General features: G+C 53.4%; 1 protein-coding gene across 2 annotated transcripts in view; it reads left to right on the top strand.

Annotated features, from left to right (window-relative positions):
* Positions 1-19,823, top strand: part of RGMA (repulsive guidance molecule family member a) — a 40,873-nt gene extending 21,050 nt beyond the window's left edge. For both annotated transcript variants that reach the window (XM_003788647.1, XM_003788646.1), the window contains 2 exons: positions 12,872-13,386; positions 19,054-19,823. In XM_003788647.1, coding sequence (XP_003788695.1) covers positions 12,872-13,386; positions 19,054-19,764 — 1,226 coding nt within the window. In that variant the 3' untranslated portion in view covers positions 19,765-19,823. The remainder of the gene's footprint in view (positions 1-12,871; positions 13,387-19,053) is intronic.
* Positions 19,824-20,080: the final 257 nt, after the last annotated feature.

Raw genomic sequence — 20,080 nt, forward strand, 5'->3', positions numbered from 1 at the left:
GAGATGGGGAAGAGAGGACCCCAAGACTTTTGCAGGTAAGAGGGTGGGACCTGTTTCCATGTTGAGGACAATGTGGTTCCTGCTAAAGATCTGTCTTAGGTGGAATGTGCAAGGCCTAGAACTAGACCAAGCACTCTTAATTTTAGGTTTGAGTTGAATAGCAGGTGGTACCATGCTGTTTTGCTGCTTGGCTAAAGTTCAGCCTGCCTAAAATTGAAGGTAATGTTTCTTATATACTGTGGCCAACTTATTCCAGTTTTCCCAGGCCTCCTCATGTCATTAGAGGCACCCTCGGTCCTGGCACACCAGCATGGTTGGTCACCCTAGAGTCATGCCCTCGTGTCCCCTGGATGTACACCTTGCCTTGAGTCTGTTAGGAACACCACAGTCCTGGATGTAAAGTGGGCTTCTCCATGCAGTCCAGTCACCTGGACCTGGCGTCCTTCCTCTGCCCTGTCCTGCCTATTCCCACTGCCACCTTGACACTACTGTAGCTGCTGACAACCCCAGGGCCTGCCTCCCTGCCCACCCTTCACATTGCCAAAAAGATCACTCCAAACTCTGGCACAGGAACTCATGGCTCATTGTGGCCTTTTTGGAGTGTGGAGATGAGAGGACTTCTGAGTTTTGGCCCCACACTCTTCCCAAGCCTCATTGCCATAGCTTCCGGCATGTCCCCAAGCCCCAGGTCACCCTTGGCCTCCCATGTACCATCCACCACACCTTACCCATGGGTAGCTCCCTGACCTTGCTCAGGGCATTGCCCAGTTTGGAATGGAATGCCCACCACCCCAAGCTCAGGGCTGTCTCCTAGGGTCCAGCACAGACTCCAGTGCCCTAGGTACCTGTCACCTTGGCTGCTGACAACTGAACTTCTTCCTGGGCTTGTTGCCTCATGAGTCTTGGGAGTTTTGTCATGCCAGGTCTTTTTGTAAAAGCAGGAACCCCATTATCTGCTTCTGTACCGACCCTCTCTTCTCTACCCACCCCAGGCACACCCCACACAGTCCTGGGAAATGCAGGGCCCTTGGGATTTTTGTGTTTCTGTTTGTTTTGGGTTTTGCTCAATGGACAAAGACCACTGTTTGGGTTTTTTTTTTTTTTTTTCCTCTAGATACTCAAGATTTTTTCCAAAATAATTTTTTTCTGATTATATAAACAATACTTTTGAATCTGAAGGCTAATAAGGATAAAAAAAAAATTTTAAAAACCAAAGTCCAACTTCCCCAAAACAGCTATCATCAATTAAGATTTCACAAACATCCTTTGAGACATAATATTGTCTTCTCCAAAGTATGATTCATTGGAAAAGAATAATAATTTTTAGAATTCTTCTGTTGTTTGAGTGGGTACAGTGTATCCCAGGCACTCTGCTAAATGTCTCATGTGTAGCCCTCAGAGGATCAGAGAGATTCCCTGTCGTGACACACAGCTGGTTGTATGGCAGAGCCAGAGTTAGAACCCAGACTCCTGCTCTTTTGTGCTGTGTTGCATAGGTGGCTTTGGGGAGAAGAGACAAGAAATAAACTTTGGGGTTATGACCAGACAGCAGAATGAAGGTGAGCACAGCTTCCTTGGGTCTGGCAATTCTGCATCCTCCAAAAGGCTCTCTCTGCTCCCAGTTCATCCTGGCTTAGTATTCCAGAGAGGAGGATGCTGTCCAGTCACAGGTCAGGAAGACAAGTTGGCAGGCCTGTCATTGTGCAAGTTTTCCCAAGTCAGATTTATGTCCCTGGGGTTTGGCTTATTTATTCATTTTGTGCACCATTTCACCTGAGCAGTCGGAATACCCAGATGCCTGGTAAAGTGATGCCTCTGCCCCTAGGTCCCTGCAGAACGAAGCCCATTATTACTCCACTAAGGAATGCCCTGTGAACACAGACTCACACGTATGTGCCAGCAGTCATGTGCCAAGCTGGTGTGCATTCGTCCTTCCCCTGCAGGTGGCAGGTGGGGGAGGAAGGCCTGCCGTTGGCATGGTAGTGAGGGAGAGAAGCCACTTCAAACACATTTCAAACCATGGCTGAGCAGTTGTGTTCAGGGCCCAAGAAAAGGGGTTATGCTTCAAGGCAGGAAGATTAAATTGCTTACCTGCAATTTTCATTTTCATCTGAAAAGTTGTGTCTTTGCCCATAACAACTGTCCAGTATAGCTTAGTTTTCTGTCCTAAGGCAGGAGGGTACCAGCGTGGAATCCTGGCCCAGGCCCCCCTCTCTGATCCAGAGAAGCTCTCAGCCCTCTGAGAGACATGCTCCCATGGCCTTGGCCTAAAGATGAACAGATGTACTATCTAGCTTCTCCGTGATCTGCCTGTGCAGGGCCCAGTGGGAGCTGGGAGTAGGAGGTGCCGGCAGTTTGAAAAGCTGAGGTGTGCCCTTTTCTTCAGCTCTTGGCGTGGTTTCTTGCAGTGACTTGGCATGTGTGGAGTCTCAGGCAGAGCAGCCTTGGCTGGGTGTGTGAGGACAGTGGCTCCTACCTCAGCTCTGTCAGTGGCATTGGGCCACCTCTGCCCACACTCACTCAGCTGGGAGTTACCACTCCATGACCCTAGAGCCCCAGCCTACTCCTAGGTCAACTGAGGTTTCTCCAGGAAGCTGCTTCTGGCCTTGCTCTTGCTCCTGGAGGCCAGTTCCTGGAGGAAGCCTAGAAAATTCCCAGTGGATTCAAGGGATGGAAGACATATTAGAGTCCCGATTACATCAGTTTGCTCAGACATCTTTAGGCTGAATAGGAGAGCAGTCCCTCTTGAGAAGGGAGATAGATCCATTCTGGCTGCTTGTAGGTTAAGTGAGGCAGGATCTGCTGCACCTGGTGAAAAATCCAGCCACTCAGGTGGGCGTGTTCCTTTTGGTATCTGATGCCAGCCACCTGGATGTTTATGCCAGGATGATCAAGTGAAATTCCTATAGGAGTGGCACAAACAGGCAGCCTCAGGCATCTCTCAACTCAAGGGGACTCCAGAATACTTCCCAGGCTAATGTCTGACACATATAAGTAGTAGATCCCTTTCTGTCCCCTCCTAAAATCAGTGCTAAGAGGCAGGAGAGACGAGTGTCCACAGCGTGGGTCTCACACTGGGGTGAGCTCTTGGTCCCCGGACTGCATGCTCCCTCTCCCACTTCTTTGGAACCCAGAACTTGGGGCATCTCAGCGTCTGTCGCTCAGGCCAGATGAGTGATAAGGAAAGTTTCCTGGGAGGTCTCAGCCTTCAAGGTTGACATCTCCACAGGGCAAGCAGTGATTTCCCTTTTAAGCCACTTTCTTTCCTTTGCCTGCCTCTATCCTAAGTGAAGCCACTGCGTCTTCAGTAACACCACTTCCAGATGCGCACCGAGAATTCAGGGGCTCCCCACTCTCCACTGCCTAAAGGCTGAAATTCTTAGGTTTGAACATCAGTCAGAGTCCACCCAGGAAAACAAAACCCACCCACAGTGTTTCCAGAGAGGGAACTTAGTTCTGGGAATTGTTAGATGGACCTGGGAAGACTGAAAGGGCAAAGAGGGACACTGAGGCACACAGTTAGGGGAAGCAGCAGATGGACAAAAAGGAGACACGCTTCAGGGATGGGCCCCTACTTTATGGGGGCTTCAGTCTCTGGGGTGGGGGACACTATCTGGCTTCTCTGGGTACCTAAGAGCAGCACATTGTGCAGAGTTGCTGGAGACTGCTGGGAGAGAAGGGCCATTGCTGGCCGCTGGAGGGAGAAGCAGCCTGGGCCAGGGGAGGAAGGGCAACCTGCCCCCAGCCTTCAGCTGGCTAGTCTGTCTAGTGCCCCCTGCTGGTGAAATCTAACAGGGACCTTAGTGACAAAAAGGTGGGGTTTGAAGCTTAAGCAACATTTGCTTCATAGCAGGTACAGCTGGCACTCCAGGTTTTCCTGTCTGGCCCAAGACTCCTGGCTACACCCTGACCAGCCAGCATGTTACCTCCTGCCAAGCTCAGTTGTTCTGGAAGAGCCCATTGTCTCCTTATCTCTGCCCTGCGTCACTGGTTAAATTCAAGACCTCCTCAGTGCTCCTTCTCTGATAACTCCCTCCTGCTTCCATTCTTAAATCTGCATTGTTTAGTGTTCAGGTTAAACACATTTGCTTTGCATTCTAGACGTTGATACAGCTGACCCTATCCGAGTACAGATACTAACAAGGGTCCAGGAATAACACTGATCAGAGTCCCCAACACAAAGTAGGCCCAGAACTTGCAGTGAGTAAATGAATTCGGGCAGTTACTATGCAAGCCACAGAACTAGACAAAAGCAACTTGACCCTGGAGCTTGTGTTCAAAATGAGCCTTACTTCTTTAAGAGAGGACAGGTTTTTCTCTCTCTGGGCTCACCCCTCCTACCCTGCAGCTGAAACCTGATCTAATCCCCTAGCATGCGGGTAATTTATTGGTCTATTGGGCTTTTCTTGGTGGCAAATTGCATTGTCTTTATTCCTGGTTTCAGGCTCTGGAGCAGCTCTCAGCATTCCTAAGCCTCCTTTCTCAGGGTCGAACCTTCTCACCCCCTTGTGCACAGCAAAGTAAGTCTTAGTGGGCTTCTTTGTTATGCAAACAGCGCAGTTATAATCAGGCTATTATTCTGAAAGATTGGGCTTGATTAACACTTCAAAGGAGGTCTCTGAAAGCAGCTAATGCCACACTGGTGCATAAATATTTTCATCTTGCCGGGGTTGGTACAGCTGGTGCTCCGAGCCCCTTGGTCTGTCTTTCTGATTCTGAGAGGCGCAGGGCTGCCCTTGAAAGGGATAGAATTAAGTCAGACAAACTGTGTGTGTGGCTGTGATTTCTTTTCTCTCTGCATGTCTCAGTCCACGAAGCTCTGAAGCTCTCATCCCCCAGAGAGAAATGTTATCTACTCATATGTGGGCTGTGGGGCCAGTTTGTCCCCAGCCCAGGACACGTGAAGCCCCACACTTCTGCCAGAGTGGGAGTGTTACAGGAAGATGAGGCCCAATGGAGAGAAAATGCACCCAAACACCATGCTTATAAGAGGAAGGGCATGGGAGCTTATGGCATACAAGAATTCCAAATGTCCACGCTCCCTGCTGGCTCGGTCTTTCCCTTTTTATCGATAGTCAAAAAGTTCCAACCCATAGGTACCCTTCTCATTGGCCCATTTGAATCAAGCGGGAGATGCTATTCTAGCCCCTACAGAACTACAGGATTTCACATTTACAAATTTCCAAGAGCTGAATGACCATGGAGAGGACCCGGCAGGGATATCCTTGTGGTCTCCTTGAGAAGACCTGTTCTCCTAGACTTCACCCTTCTCAGGTATCCTCTCTCAGGAGAGACTCTTAAAAAAGCATCAAGTCTGAGGTGCTTTGATGTGGATAGGGGTGCCAGGGAGGAGATGCGGGGCCCTCTACCATGGGAGAGTCACAGGCAAGTGGGGAATATGATTGTCAGCGGCTACTTCCTAGAGGAACCTGAGCTGGGCAGCTGTCGATGGATGACACCAACCATCTGGTGAGCTCCACAGAGAGCAGAGAGTAGTAGCTAGAGGGCCCCAGAAGGTGGCACAGGAAAGCTGAAAGGCCCTTCTATTTTATCCTTTTCTGCTTGGCTCTAGAGAAGGGCAGGGTCCGGGTCCCCAGGGAGGTCCCTAGGAGGCAAAGTGGGTCCACAGCGGAGCTCTCTAAAGCAGGAGGGACCAGCCCTGCCCTGGCAGGGGTGCTATAGGGAGATTTCCTGCCTGGGGGAACCGGTGGCTTCTGGCATCCCCCTGGCTTTATAATCGTGGATTATAAAATTCCACGATTTGCCTTGAAAAGCAACTAGTGACAAGGTGTGATGGTTAGGGCTCTGGATTAAGCAGCCTGCATGGAGAAGCAGAGAGCTCTGAGTCCTGATTGCCTGGGTCAGGAGCAAACAGATCATAGGGTTCCTTGGATTCCCAGCCTCAGCCCAGGGGCCCATTACACCCCTATTTGGTCTGGGAACCTACCCTGTCCCATACATATCACTCTTAGAGTCAAATTTCCCACCTGGCAGAGATCTGGGACACGCTTAAGGGCTTCCTGCTGGTGAGCCCAGGCAGGGCCATGCTACGGCCTTTGTAGGCCTCTGGGTTCTCCTGTTGATCCCACCATAGCTAATCCTGCAAGTCTCTGTCCGTGAGAGAGAGACTTGGATCAGAACAAAACATACAGGGCACATAATACCTCATAATATGCTTCCAAGGAGCTGGCCACTCTATTTCTGTGTCTCTATGAGATTGAGCCCCAGGTGACAAAATTTAACAAAGGCCTTGCCCAAGGACACAGTAGGTGAGGAAGAAACGGAAGCTCAGGAAACCTTCACGTTGATCAGGTTCTATAGTCCCTTAGGGCCGTGCATAGTGTCTCCCGTGGGTCTATCAAGAAGTGGGCAGGGCTAGAAGGGTCCTCTCTGTGGGCAGCAGGACCAGGGGGCAGGCCTTCAGCCTGCAGCTCTGAGCATGGAAGATCCATTTCAAACTAACTTTCCTCTCCTTTCTTCATCCTTGGACACCCAGCATCAGGTTTACTGCTTGGATTTAAGGTCTTGTGCTTTTTTTTAAAGATGTGGCACATTAAAGTCAGCCCCTCTGGGACCTGTGTGGCAGGTGATACCACAGCTTTTGCTTTTGATGCTGGGCCAGGTTACATTCAGGTCCCTGACCTGGGGGTGGAGGGGAGGCTGTGGTCAATGATTTAGTGCAGAGGACACGGGGTGGTTGGATGACTCTGAGGGTTGGTGGGGCCCCCTCAGCTCACCCCGTGGGGATTGCCCAGTCCGGGCATCCCTGAAGCACCTCCCCTTGGAAATGACGGCCTGGACCCATTCACTTTAGGACACAGCATACTCAATTCTGATCTCGGCCTTTTGCAAGCCATTCCCCTGCCTACAACTTCTGCTCCTCCCTTCATAATGGGAGTACTCAGCTTCCTCTGAAGCTTTGCAAGGCTGGCTCAGCATCCCTTGAGAGATTTGAGCAGCTGAAGAGACCCAAGAAGTCAGGGACGGGTCAGCTGGCACCTGCTCCTGTGAGCTCCACACAGGCCTTTCCGCAGGGAGAGCTCAGGATCAGTTCGGCTTGGGAGAACAGTAAAAAACTGCACGGTGCTTTTGGGCCTTGGGGGAATAGGGTCTGTCTCAGCTTGTGTCCAGAAGAGTCACTTGTGGCCATTGCACGTTGAAAAAAAGCACAGAAAAGGCCCCAAGGCCAGCACATTGGAGCCTTGGCTCTTCCATTATGGCTTTGTGACTCAGGCCAGCTCCAGCCCCTGAGGCTCTGTGTTTGCATCTGTAAAATGAAGATAAAAATTTCTGCCCCCTACTCAAGGGTCTGAGTGAAGATCCAACAGGGAAGCAGTTTGTCACCTGCACCAGCCAGGGGAGTGCAAGAAAAATTGTCATTTTATTTCCTCTTAGAGGTGTGGCCCAGCCCATGTGCCTCCCTCCCTTCTGTTCATTCCCCCAAGTCCCCTTTCCAGTGCAGTCATGAGTACACAGCCTCTTCCCCAGAACTCTTGTCTTTGTTCATCTGTGCGGCCCACAGCTGCCTGGTGTGGAGTGTATGGAAATAGAAAAGGAAGAGGGAGAGGAGAAAGCAGCCTGCGGAGGAGAGCTCTGGTTTGCATCCCTCCTTCAGGGCACCTGGGAAGGGAGCTGTTGGCTGCCTCTGTGCCTCAGTGTGCCTGTCTATTGAATGGGGATGATAACTAAGTCCTGGAGCTATCATAAGGGCTAAAGGAGAGGCATGTCTAGCATACAGTAAATGCTCAGTACACATTAGCTGAGAGTTGAGTGGAGACCTCCTCCACAAGTTGTTATTTAACACCAAACGGACTTAGGGGGGACTTCCTTCCAAGTTCTCCAGGCTTTGCTTACCTGAGTGCCTCTAGTCCCTTTAGCACCTTCATGGCAAGGTACCCTCATCCCCAGTGGTGCATGGGACTCAGGGATTTGCCTGTGGTCACACAGTGGAGGGCAGCAGAGCTGAAGATATCCTCAACAATTAGCTTCACCCCTACCTGTTCCTACAGGGAGGTCTTGCTCCATGACACAAAATCTGGCACCTGCTGCTGTGAACACTGAATTCTCCCCCAGTTCTTTCTGGGTGGGGAAATTGCAAGTATCTTCATTTTTCTCTCACACAGAACCCAAGGTCTATTCATTGACTTGTTAACGAGGACAAAGGCAACGTTGTTGAAATTGTGCTTCAGGACCCAAGGTTCCTGATTGCACCATCTCCCAGCAAACCTCTGGGCAGAGGAGGCATTTTAGGGTGTCATGAACACTTGGGGAAGGAAGGAGTTATGACAGGCAGGAATCAGGGTGCCCTGGGTGAGAGAAGGAACCCAGGCCGAGGGATGAGAGGTTGCTTTGCCAACTCTGTGACCCTCCCTCCTCTGAGAAGCTGATAGGGGTGGAGGACAGTCCCAGGCCCTTGACAACCCTCAGGCAAAAACAGGTCCTGGGGGTTGTCAGGAGATGGAAAAATGGACTAGGTGAATTGAGTCAGCATGGTCCCTTGGACTCTGGCCAAACAAATGTCTCCATTGATGCCAGCAGCCTCCACACTGGGGCCTTGGGAGGGCCAGGGAAGGAGAGGGGGTGAGCCTGGGCTGCTGTAACAAAACCCCACGGATTGGGAGGCAGGCCTGAGCAATAGGCATTCACTTTCTCACAGCTCTGGAGGTTGGGAGTCTGGGGTCAGAGTGTGGAGTGGCCAGTTCTAGTGAGGGCCCTCCTCCTGGCTGCAGACAGACATGGTGATGTCCTCATAGTGGGGTGGGAGGAGTGGATGAACTCTCCAGGGCTCCTCTCTTAAAGTCATGGACCCCATCATGAGGGCGCTACCTAATCTACACCTAATTACCTCCTCAAGGCCCCACTTCCAGATATCACCACCTCAGGGGTTAGGGTTTCAACCTGTGAATCTGAAGGGGGTGAAAATTCAGTCTGTAGTATTCTCTCTGGATCAGGTGAGCCACACTGGGACTCATGGAAGTATAGCCTCCAAACAGTCATGGTCCTGGACTGATCTTGGTGGGCCTGGGGGTGCGGGTTGTCAGCAGATTGAAGGAGCTGCCTGGAGTCAGGTGTTTGGAACCCCAGAGTCCAGGAATGCCAGCCTGGGCTGGAGCTTAACCATCCTCTGCCCATGACCACCAACCTCTGACCTCATAGGGTGTGGGCGTTGTCCCCCGTGAGCCACTGTTAGTTCAGTGCCACCTCTATTTCACTATTAAGGAAACTGGGACAGAGTCAGGCTCCCACAGTTACTAGTAAGGGGACAGAGTGGGATATTGAACCAGACACTACCTCAGTGCCTGCCCTGCCACTACCTTGGGGTCCTGGATCCTATCTGGTTGGTGGGGAAAGTGTGGCTCCTGATTGCAAGGGCCAAAGAGTGACTTCTGCTGCCACCTGTAGGTGGGTGGGCTAGGGGGCAAGTGAAGGTGACCTTGTAGAACAGAGATGAGGGGGCCTCATCCCGGAAGGGGCCTTCACCTTGGCTGCTCTGCATCTGGGATAAGGCAGGGTAGCTCCCTGCTGTGTTTGGACCTGGGGAGCAGTCTCCCCTCACTGCCCCTCTGCCTGCAGCTCCCTCCTCCTCTGACGTTCACCACCAGCCCCGTCCCCACCCCAGAGGGAGTGTCCCATTTATACACTCCAGAATGGCCCAGCTCCAACAGGGTCTTTTTTTTTTTTTTTTTTTTGAGATAAAGTCTCACTCTGTTGCCCTCAGTAGAGTGCTGTGGTGTTGGCATAGCTCATAATAACCTCTAACTCTGGGGCTCAAGTGATCTCCTTGCCCCAGCCTCCCCAAGTATCTGGGACTACAGGTACCCACCTTGATGCCCAGCTCATTTTTCTGTTTCTAGTAGAGACAGGGGTCTCACTCTAGCTCAGCCTGGTCTCCAACTGCTGAGCTCAAGCGGTCTACCCTCTGCATCCCAGAGTGCTAGGATTACAGGCGTGAGCCGCCACGCCCGACCTCCATCAGGTTCTCACTTGGCCCCTTGGGACAGTTGAAAGTGACCTAACTCTGAAGCCTCACTGCTCACAGCGCGGATGGCAGGGACTTCCCCTGAGAGCTCAATGGAGATGCAGAACCCCAGGCTCACTGGGCCTGCTGAGTCAGATCCCAGACGACTCATGTGCACAGCAGATCCTAATGAAACTGCCACATCTGGAACGGACACTGCCCACTCGATTCGATAACACCCTGCTTCCTTCCAGGGCTCCAAGTGAGAATTCTGTCATGAGCTCCTGCTAGAGCTAGGAGACACTGGGACACTGCTCTGAGACCAGTTTAGAAGACTGTAGAGATAGTTCTGATTCCAAGGTGATCCCCCTTAAATTTCCAGAAACTATGAGTTGAGTTGGGTAAGGTTGAGGAGGGGAGAGCTATAAAAGGACATCAGCAGGACAGCTGACATCCCACATGGTCTGTGTGCGGCTGGTCCTGCCCTCCCCTGGGGCAGGGATCCTAATCTAGTCTGCTAGGACAAGGTGGTGGCAAGCACACATACCACAGGCCACCTTGCTGACGGTGGCTCCCAGTGTCACGGGAGGGGCCTTCAAGAGAAGCTGGAGCCCACCCATGGTGGCGCCTGCCTGTGCACCACCCTGCTGGAGGGAATGGCCAGAGTGTGTGAGATTGTCTAATGACGTGCAGTTGCCGGGGCACAGACTCCTGGGTCTGGGTTTGAATGCTACCTTGACCCCTGCCACCAAGTGAGACCTGGGCAAGACTTCAGCTATCTGAGCCCAGCCTTCTTCCTCTGAGAGGTGGGAATGGCAGGAGTGCTGGGAGAAACGAATGAGGTGAGGCCTGCACCACCACCTGCAGACTTGGGTCAGCTAAGTTAGCTGTGACTTCACAGCTCTCTCCAGAGAGCCTGAGGCCAGCACAGGCCCACTTGTGTTGGGTCCAGTCATAAAGGGACAGGCAGAGTCCTTCCTTCTTTGGCAGTGGTGAGGGCAGGAGGTGGACCTGCGCCTGAGTACAAATTAGCAGGAGGCCTGTGTCCCTTCCTGGTGCTTTTCTCTGATGTCTGCTTCTGCATCAATCTGAGAGGGCGGAAGCAGGGGTTAATGGGGCCTCTGGGCCGGAGTGAAGGTTGGGAGCCACACTGCCCAGTCCCTGTGTGCCGGGTCCCTCCGGGTGCTTGTTCTGCATAGCAGCCTGCCCCATACCCACCCCTCTTACTTCCACCTGAGAGGCCTTCCTGGGCCTCTGCCTTTTCCCACGCAGGCATTGGTAACAGTGTGCAGCACACAGGTTGGTTGGGCCCTTGGGCATCTTCCCCAGGTTGGTGAGATGTGAAGACAGCAGGGCAAGAGAGTCTCCTAGCTGCCATGCAAGGAGGATGCTTCTGTGGGAGCAAGGGTCTCACTGGTGCGGCCCACATACCTGCTACAAAACCCTTCCTACGTGCACCTGTTACTGTAGCTAACCTGACTCTGAGTCAGCATTCTTGGAAACAAAGCTAATAAAATAGAAGCTCTGGAGCTCTTCCATTAAAATTTTTTTCCTAATGCACATTTGAATAAAAGTATGAATTTTCAAATTAAAAAGTGTTCACCGAGACCCCACTTGAAATGCAGTGTCTCAGTGTTTTTCCAGCAGTGTTCCAAGCACAGGTCACATCAGGGGAAAGCCTGAATTTCAGGGTAAACTGTCCTTCCCCAGTGTCTGCAGGAGTGGCTGTGTGCTCTCGTGTTCTCTCCTTCACCTGCCTGCAAACATTTCTCTGGTTTCATGCGAAACTTGATTTTATGGATAAAACCAGCACCAGAGAAGCAAATTAACTTTTCCAAGGTTACAAGCCTAGTTAGTGGCCCAGACAGAAGTGGCTGGAGCTATGGCTCCTTCCCCTGTGCAGACCGCTCCAGCCACCATTGGTCTGCCAGCCCCCTTTCTCCTGGAACCTGTGTAGAAACGTCTACCCTGCTGCAGGTCTGCATACGTGGCTGCTTATGACTATTATGGGCTGTGCAGAAGAGTCCAGAAGACCACACAGGTTCCATGTGTCCAGCTACAACAGTCGTGTATTTAAGCCCTGGTTCTCAGGCATGGTCGTGTTGGCTAATTATCACTAAAGTCTCTAAGCTGGTGAGTGACTTTAAAAAGAGAGAGAGAGAGAAAATTAGGGCAGATCCAAAGTTCCCACTGTCAGTTGCTTCCTGACTTGCTTTCCTGGTCAGGACAGAGACATTGCCCACAGAGAAGCCAGGCCTTCTATGCCAAGGGGTAGTCTAATCACATGCCAGGCAGCTCTCAGTAAGCTTTGACCCATACGCTGCTGCTCCAGTGCGTCCTCGACCTGTGATCAATCATGTAACACTCAGTGACCTCACATGTTGGGTGTTACTATTGTTATTCCACCTCCCAGATGAGTATGAAGCACAGAGAAGTTAAGTAGTCTGCCCGTGGTTACACAGTGGCAGAGCTGGGGATGTCCTTGTCTAATTTCTGTTGCTTTTGTCAGAATTCTCATGGATGGTCGTGAAAGTGTAAATAAACGTCAGCAACCCCAAGGGTGGCCTTCAGCTCCCACAGTCATGCTGCCCAGAAACAGTGGCCACTTCTTAGCAGGCTGGGTGCTTGGGAGGTGCCCTGTTGGTCCTTTGAGCGTACCGGTATGCATGCCTGGCCAGTTGGGGCCACAACACGGTGTGCAGAAGAATCTAAAAAAAAACAGGGCAGGTTCCACCCTTTACTACCCTCTGCGGGAAGTTATTCACCGTTTTCATCTCTGCAGACAGCAGTGTGAGGGGCGCTGTCCCAGTTGAGGTGTCGCTGTGTGATGTGCACCTGTTCCCTTGGTTTGCAGAGGGTAGCAGAGGCTGAGGTCACTGGGCCCTGATGACATGTCCCTTGCTTTCCCGACAGCCACCTCCCCTTGCAAGATCCTCAAGTGTAACTCTGAGTTCTGGAGTGCCACATCAGGCAGCCACACCCCAGCGTCGGACGACGCCCCCGAGTTCTGCGCTGCCCTACGCACCTACGCCCTGTGCACGCAGCGGACAGCCCGCACCTGCCGGGGCGACCTGGCCTACCACTCAGCTGTCCATGGCATAGAGGACCTCATGAGCCAGCATAACTGCTCCAAAGATGGCCCCACCTCACAGCCACGCCTGCGTGTGCTCCCACCGGCCGGGGACAGCCAAGAGCGCTCGGACAGCCCCGAGATCTGTCATTATGAGAAAAGCTTCCATAAGCACTCAGCCACCCCCAACTACACACACTGTGGCCTCTTCGGGGACCCACACCTCAGGACTTTCACAGACCGCTTCCAGACCTGCAAGGTGCAGGGTGCTTGGCCGCTCATCGACAATAATTACCTGAATGTGCAGGTCACCAACACCCCTGTGCTGCCTGGCTCGGCAGCCACAGCCACCAGCAAGGTAAGTGGCAGGGGGTTTACCCACATGGACACGGAGAGGCAGAGAGGGCCTGAGTGTCTGGGAATGGGAAAGATGGAATGGAGTGAGGACCCAGAAGCATCATCTTCACTGAGCATCCCCAGGGGACCTGCCAGACCCCTCTCCTCCTTCCTTGGGCTGGCCCCACCTAGTTGGCATAGCTCCATTTCACACATTGGGAGCCTGAGACTCCATGGGGCAGACTGACATCCCAACCCAAAATGCAGTCAGTGGGGATACTGGCCAAGGATTTGACTTGGACCCAGGTGACTCCAGAACTTGGCATATTCTAACTGCTCCATGAGCCACAAAGGGCCACTCATTCCTGACCCAAGGAGGCCTTAGCATCTGGGCAACAGGATGCTCCCCGAGCCACTGCCAGAGGCAGCCACATGTATATGTACACAGCTAGTCACCCTAGCAAGGGGACACGCCCATCTCCCTACTCCAGATTCTCCTTCCCCCTACTCATTTTCAGGGAGGGTTCCATGACTCAGCCAGAGAACAAGGCATTGGCTGGAATAAGGGCTGGTATTAATCAGAGTCCAGCAATGGGGATGTTTCTGCCATCTGCAGTGCCCAGCCCACCAGCACCCCCCTCAGGGCCTCTCAGCTTGACAAGGGGGCAGTGAATCTGTTTTCCTGGGAAGAGCATGTTGGGGTTGCCTGTCAGGCCGTGCCTGGCCTCCCTGTCTCATCCTACAGGCTCCCGAGGGGTACACAAGGTGTAAGGGTGCACGGGGAGGTAAGAGGGTTAGGAGGGACATGGACCCCAGGCAGCTGGATGTTGTAAGCACTGAATGTGACAATATTCTGGGCTGCTGCCTCACAGCCTAGGGTGACAGGGTTGGCCTGAAGGCTGGGCAGGGGCCTGGGCTCATGACTCCTGCACAGCACCCTCAGCTCTTGCCTGAGGCACTCTGAGGCCACATGTGCAGCAGTGCTATCCATAAGCCAAATAGGTAGATCATTCATTCATTCTTGTGTTTCATTCATTCACTCAACCCACATGTTTCAAATGCCTTCTATAATCCGTGGCGTTAGGGACTGTGGGCAGTAGAACTGGCTGAGCAGGGGAATCCCCTTCCCATCCCAGTGTAGAGTTTTCCAGAAGGGTATGAGGCTGTATTATAGCAGAATGTCACCAGACCAGCCGTTTCCACTGTGACTAAGGGCCACCTTTGATAGCATCAGGCTGAGGGCTAAATAGCCCCTTCAACCAGGCATTGCCCGAGAGCAGACCATGACAGCATCAGTATCAGCAGCCAAATCAGCCTCAGAACTCAGGCCAGGTGTGGGGCCTTGTGGTCCCCAGGTGAGAACCATCAGTGGCTTGTGTCAGGCCCCCTCAGCGTTCCCTGTCTGTTTTCTGGGCCTCCATTATTTGAGTTCGCTCAGTGATTCAGCAAACATTTGCCAGACACATCTTGGGTGCCATCCTCTTAGTTAGGTGTCACCCCCTCCTCCCAGCAGCCCCCAAGCTAAAGGAGAGAACAAGGGCTGGCAGAGGGGAGCTGGCCATGAATGCTGGGGGTGGGGGGTGCTGAGGGCTGTTGGGGGCCCTGGCTTTGTCCAGAGCACTGGGAAACCTTCCACCCTTCTGGCCCCTGAATCTCAGCTGGAGTCCCCAGGTGGGAGAGGTGCGGAGGTCACTGCCTGGTGCCTCAAGGGACATAAAAACAAGGATCCTGTTAGCTCCAAGGTGGTGGAGGCTCTAGGCTTTTGTGACGCCCCCCCCCCACCCCTGCAGAGCCCTCAGGGCTTGCCAGACTCTTTCACTCACTAGAACCCGCACCCCTCGTCCTCCCCTGCAGCCAGCCAGGCTCTACCAGCCCACCTGCTCACCTGCCTGCTCTGGCATCCCAGAGCCAGTGCAGCTCCTGCCTAGCCCCTTCTCAACCTTGCCACCTTGCACCTTCTCATGCAGAAGCTCCGTGCGCATGAGGCTGGCCCCAAATACCCAGACGTCTTCCTGTCCCCTGACACAGGGTGCCTCTCCAGTGGTACTGGCAGTATTGGGATTAGCTCATGCCCTGTTCTTGTGGACATCCAAGATATAGTGTGTGCCAGCCTGGGTGAGCTGTTCAACCAGCTCCCCAACTCATGGGATGCTCTTCCCCACTGTGCTGGTCAGCCCACTTTACAGATGAAGAAACAGGCCCAGGGAAGAGAGGAATGCTAGTTCTGTGCCTTCCTCGTCCTTTCCCCATAAGTTAGCTTCCCCCATAGCACTTGGCAGTGTGTCACACAGCATAATTCAGCAGCTTGGTCTGGGGCCTCTCTGGAGTGTGACCCCCCTGAACACAGGGTTCTCCTCCCTCATGTGCCCCTAGCCCCAAGTTCCAGGCCAGGCACCTACTCAGTGCTCCATGGGTAGTTGTGGGTGAAGCCTGGGCCCGGCCCACACCCTGTGCAGCGGAGAAGACTGTGGCCCCTTCCGAAAGGAGTGGGGGCAGCCAAGGCAGGAGCGGCGGCCACGCCTGTGGCTGTGCTGGCAGCAGCCGCTGGCTTTCGACAGCCCCCTTCATGCTGTTACTTGTGGTTTCGTCCCTGGCACTGGTGCCAAGAAGAGTCGAGCAGCCTGTCAGCCTTCCAGGAGGCTGTCTCTGCGAGAGATGGCAGCCAGAGCAAAACCAGCCTTTCCTGTTCCAGGGAGACGATGGCACTTGGAAAGCACCCCCCCCCCAACCAGTGTCTGTGTGGCCCTGCACACCAGGCAGTCAGGGACACCGTATCCCTCATCCCGTGCCCCCCCATCTCCACCAATGGCAGGACCACCCACGGTCCAGACCACCCTGCCTGGCCCACCTCGGCCCCTGCATGCCGCAGTGGGTGAGCTGTCGAGCCTGGCGCATGCAGAGAAGGAGAAGCAGGAGGTTGAACCCTAGAAGTTGCCATTTCTACAGGTCGGGGATGGCAGAGGAGTGGTAATTTCATAAGGTTCAAGATCTAGGGTTCCACACAGGATGGAGAGGCTGCAGCCACCTGTGACATTCTACGCTGGGACCTCCAGGGAGGGAGACAGGGCAATTGAGTCCACTGCTCAGGAGCTGTGCACCTGGGGCAGCCCCTGGCTTCTGTACTCCAGCCCCTCAGGCAGAATGTGCCCTCCCTGGCTCCCTGGGCCAGGCTGTCACCATCAGACACAACATAGCCCTGAGGCCGAGACGGACCTCTCTGAGTCCCCTCACTTGCCTCCCTGAGTAGCAGGTAAGGAGGGGGATTTTTCTTCCTTGGAAGCTGTGGCCCAGGGTCTTTTCTTTCCCCTGGAGACCCCAAGTGCCTATGGCTACCAGCACTCCCTCCCCTGGTCACCCCTAATCTTTACGCTCAAAGCAGCAAGGGATGACAGATCAGGGACCACCTCCAGCTGGCTCTCGCCACCCCACTGGTTTGCTTAGTCCTCAGGCCTCTCCTTTAAGCACCTACAAGTATTCTCTACATCACCTTCAGCCAGAGGACAGGACTCTGGCCAGCTGTGCCCCCGGCCACCCTGGAATTACAGCCAGACACTTCTGTACCTGCCCAGACCCCACCCAAGGCCTTTCTGTGACTCTCCTGCTAGAGCTGAGCTCCTTCCACAGCTCTTCTGCCTTCCCTCCCCCTGCAAGCGTTTGTGTCCTTGTCACATCCCTGCTCTTAGCCCAGACTTCCCTCACTGCCTTGCAGCGTTGTCCTCTACCCTGAGAGCCCTGCCGTGTCTTCCTAGCGTGCCCAGGAAGAGAATGGCCATACGTTTGGCAACAGCCCCCTGCCCTTCAACTGCAGACCTTCCTCTTCCAGTGGGGAAGGGTGAGCTGTAACCTAAAGCGTGGGATGAGAGGATAAGGCCTGGAAATGATGGCCTGGCCTAACGAGGCACAGGGCACAGGGTCTCAACAGGCCTGAGTACCACCTTTGCCCCATCACCCTGCCTCCTTCTTGGCATCAGGCTGGGAGGCCAAGTTTCAGCTCCCCTTGGTTCAGAGTCAGTGGCCTTAGAGGCACCCAGAGGTCCCCGCAGCAAAGCAGCTGGTACCTGGGAGAGGCATGGAGGAAGGAGTGTTGTTTACCTCCCAGTTCCACTCAACATCTCTAGCCCCTGTATCCGTTTAGGGTTATGGAGGAAGGAGCAGCCAGATACCTTACCTAGGACAGGCAACAAGGGAACAACACTCTCTTGCTCCCCTGGCTGCTTTTTCTGGGGTCCTTCTCCCAGGTCCCCCTCTCTGTGTGGCCTTGTAGCAAAACGAACCCAGAGTCTAGAAATCCAGAGTTTAATTCTACTTTCTGAAATCCAAGTCACTGCCCTTCTCTGAACCTACATTCTGGATCTGTAAAACTGGGGGTAATGTCACCCACCCTTGTAGTGCCACACAAGTCTGGAGGTAATAAACACGGTGCCTGGCCCACTAGGTGCAGCTGGTACACCTGTGCCTGTGCTTCCCAAGGAGAATCAGTAATGATGGCCCTAGCCCCCCACCCCAGCTCCAAGCTATAGCGGAAACAGACCTCCCTGCTCCGGCCCTGGCGAGGGCTGTGCATTCAGCCTGCAGCCTCCATCTCCTTTGTGACAACCAGCACCTTCCTCCTTTCCTAGTTCTTCCTGCTGCCCTCCTCTGAGCCCCAGCATGGTGTCCCCTTCAGACAGCCACAGGACACTAGCCTCTGCCTGCTAGCAATGGTTTTGCCCACTCATTCTTTGTTTGACCACCATTCTCCTCCATTCCACTTGCTGTCACATTCAGTCACTTGCTCATGGTCCTTTTTCAGGAGCTGTGCTGCAGTGCTGTCAGTGTGCAAGATGACACTAGTTATATAGACCATACTGGTTTGCTATTGCAGCGGTTACAAATGACCTTAAACCAAGCGGTGTAAAGCAACAGAAATTTGGGGCCTGGTAGAATAGGTCCTCCACAGGCAGCTTCTCCTTGCACTCGCCCTTGCACTTCTCTTATTCTGGAAGCCAAAAGTCAAAATTGAATCTCAGAGCTAAAAATCAAGATATCAGCAGGGCTGGTCCTTCTGGAGGCTCCAAGGGAGAATCCAAATATTGCCTGTTTCACCTGCTGCTGGTTGCTGGCATCCCTTGGTTTGCAGTGACATCATCGCAATCTCTGTCTTTGTGATCCTATTTCAGTCTCCTCTGTCCTTGTAGACAAATCTCCCTATGCCTCCATCTTGTAAGGCACTTTGATTCCATTTATGACCCACCTAAATAATCCAGGATAATTTCTTCATCTCCATATTCTAAACCTAATCACATTGTCAAAGTCCCTTTACCATTTAAGAGACAATTCACAGGTTACAGGTATTAGGGCCTTTGAATCTTTGAGGGCCATGATTCAATCTACCACAGTTGACTACTTTTTATTTGTTTTTATTTTTATAATCCCTCTCCCTGTGTAGTAAATGAGTTGGTTTTCTACTTAGGGTAGTAATTTAAAGTTTTCCTAAGTAATTTTTTTAAGTAAAAAGGGTAATTTGTTTTACAGAGAACTATTAAGTGCATGATGGTATAGGTGAAAGTGAGCTGAGCAGCATGGGGAAGGGACGTCTGGGGAGTCCTGGAGGCTCCTCCGTGGCCCTCTAAGTCCAGAGCATCTGAAACATGAGGCTGGGTCTTCCCCACCTGTGCCTAACCCACTCTCCCGCCCCCTCCCCCGGCAGCTCACCATCATCTTCAAGAACTTCCAGGAGTGCGTGGACCAGAAGGTGTACCAGGCTGAGATGGACGAGCTCCCAGCTGCCTTCGCCGACGGCTCTAAGAACGGTGGAGATAAGCACGGGGCCAACAGCCTGAAGATCACCGAGAAGGTGTCGGGCCAGCACGTGGAGATCCAGGCCAAGTACATTGGCACCACCATTGTGGTGCGCCAGGTGGGCCGCTACCTGACCTTCGCAGTCCGCATGCCCGAGGAGGTGGTCAATGCTGTGGAGGACCGGGACAGCCAGGGACTCTACCTCTGCCTGAGGGGCTGTCCCCTCAACCAGCAGATCGACTTCCAGGCCTTCCATGCCAACACGGAGGGCCCTGGCACCCACAGGCTGGCGGCAGCCAGTCCCTCACCCACAGCCCCAGAGACCTTCCCATATGAAACAGCCGTGGCCAAGTGCAAGGAGAAGCTGCCTGTGGAGGACCTATACTACCAGGCCTGCGTCTTCGACCTCCTCACCACGGGTGATGTGAACTTCACGCTGGCCGCCTACTACGCCTTGGAGGACGTCAAGATGCTGCATTCCAACAAGGACAAACTGCATCTATATGGAAGGACTCGGGAGCTCCCGGGTGGGGTGGCCGCTGCAGGGCTGTCCCAAGCCCCCCGGCCTCTCCTGGGCACTCTGGTGCCACTCCTCACCCTGCTCCCTGTGCTCTGGTAGGAGCTGGCACAGAGGATGTGGAGGAGGCGTGAGCTCAGTCCTCAGCCTTCAGGGGTGGGGGCAGCTGTCTTTTGGCTCTCTTTGGGGATGCTAACAGGGTGCAGATTGCCTGGCATGTCTCCTGTGGCCCAACAGCCTCTGCAGTGCCCAGGAGCAGCCAGAGGGACAGTCCCCTCAGAGTGGCCTTGGGCTGTCTGCTGGCAAGGGCTGGGGCGTGAGCCCTCCCCCTCCCTAAGTGCACGTGACAAAGTTGTGGTGACTGGTGCTGTGATGTCTGTAACAGTAGAGCTGTGTGTGAGGGAGAGCAGCTCCCCTC

The sequence above is a fragment of the Otolemur garnettii genome, unplaced genomic scaffold (assembly GCF_000181295.1).
Source record: "Otolemur garnettii isolate 467f Iridium unplaced genomic scaffold, OtoGar3 scaffold00029, whole genome shotgun sequence".
Lineage (NCBI taxonomy): Eukaryota > Metazoa > Chordata > Mammalia > Primates > Galagidae > Otolemur > Otolemur garnettii.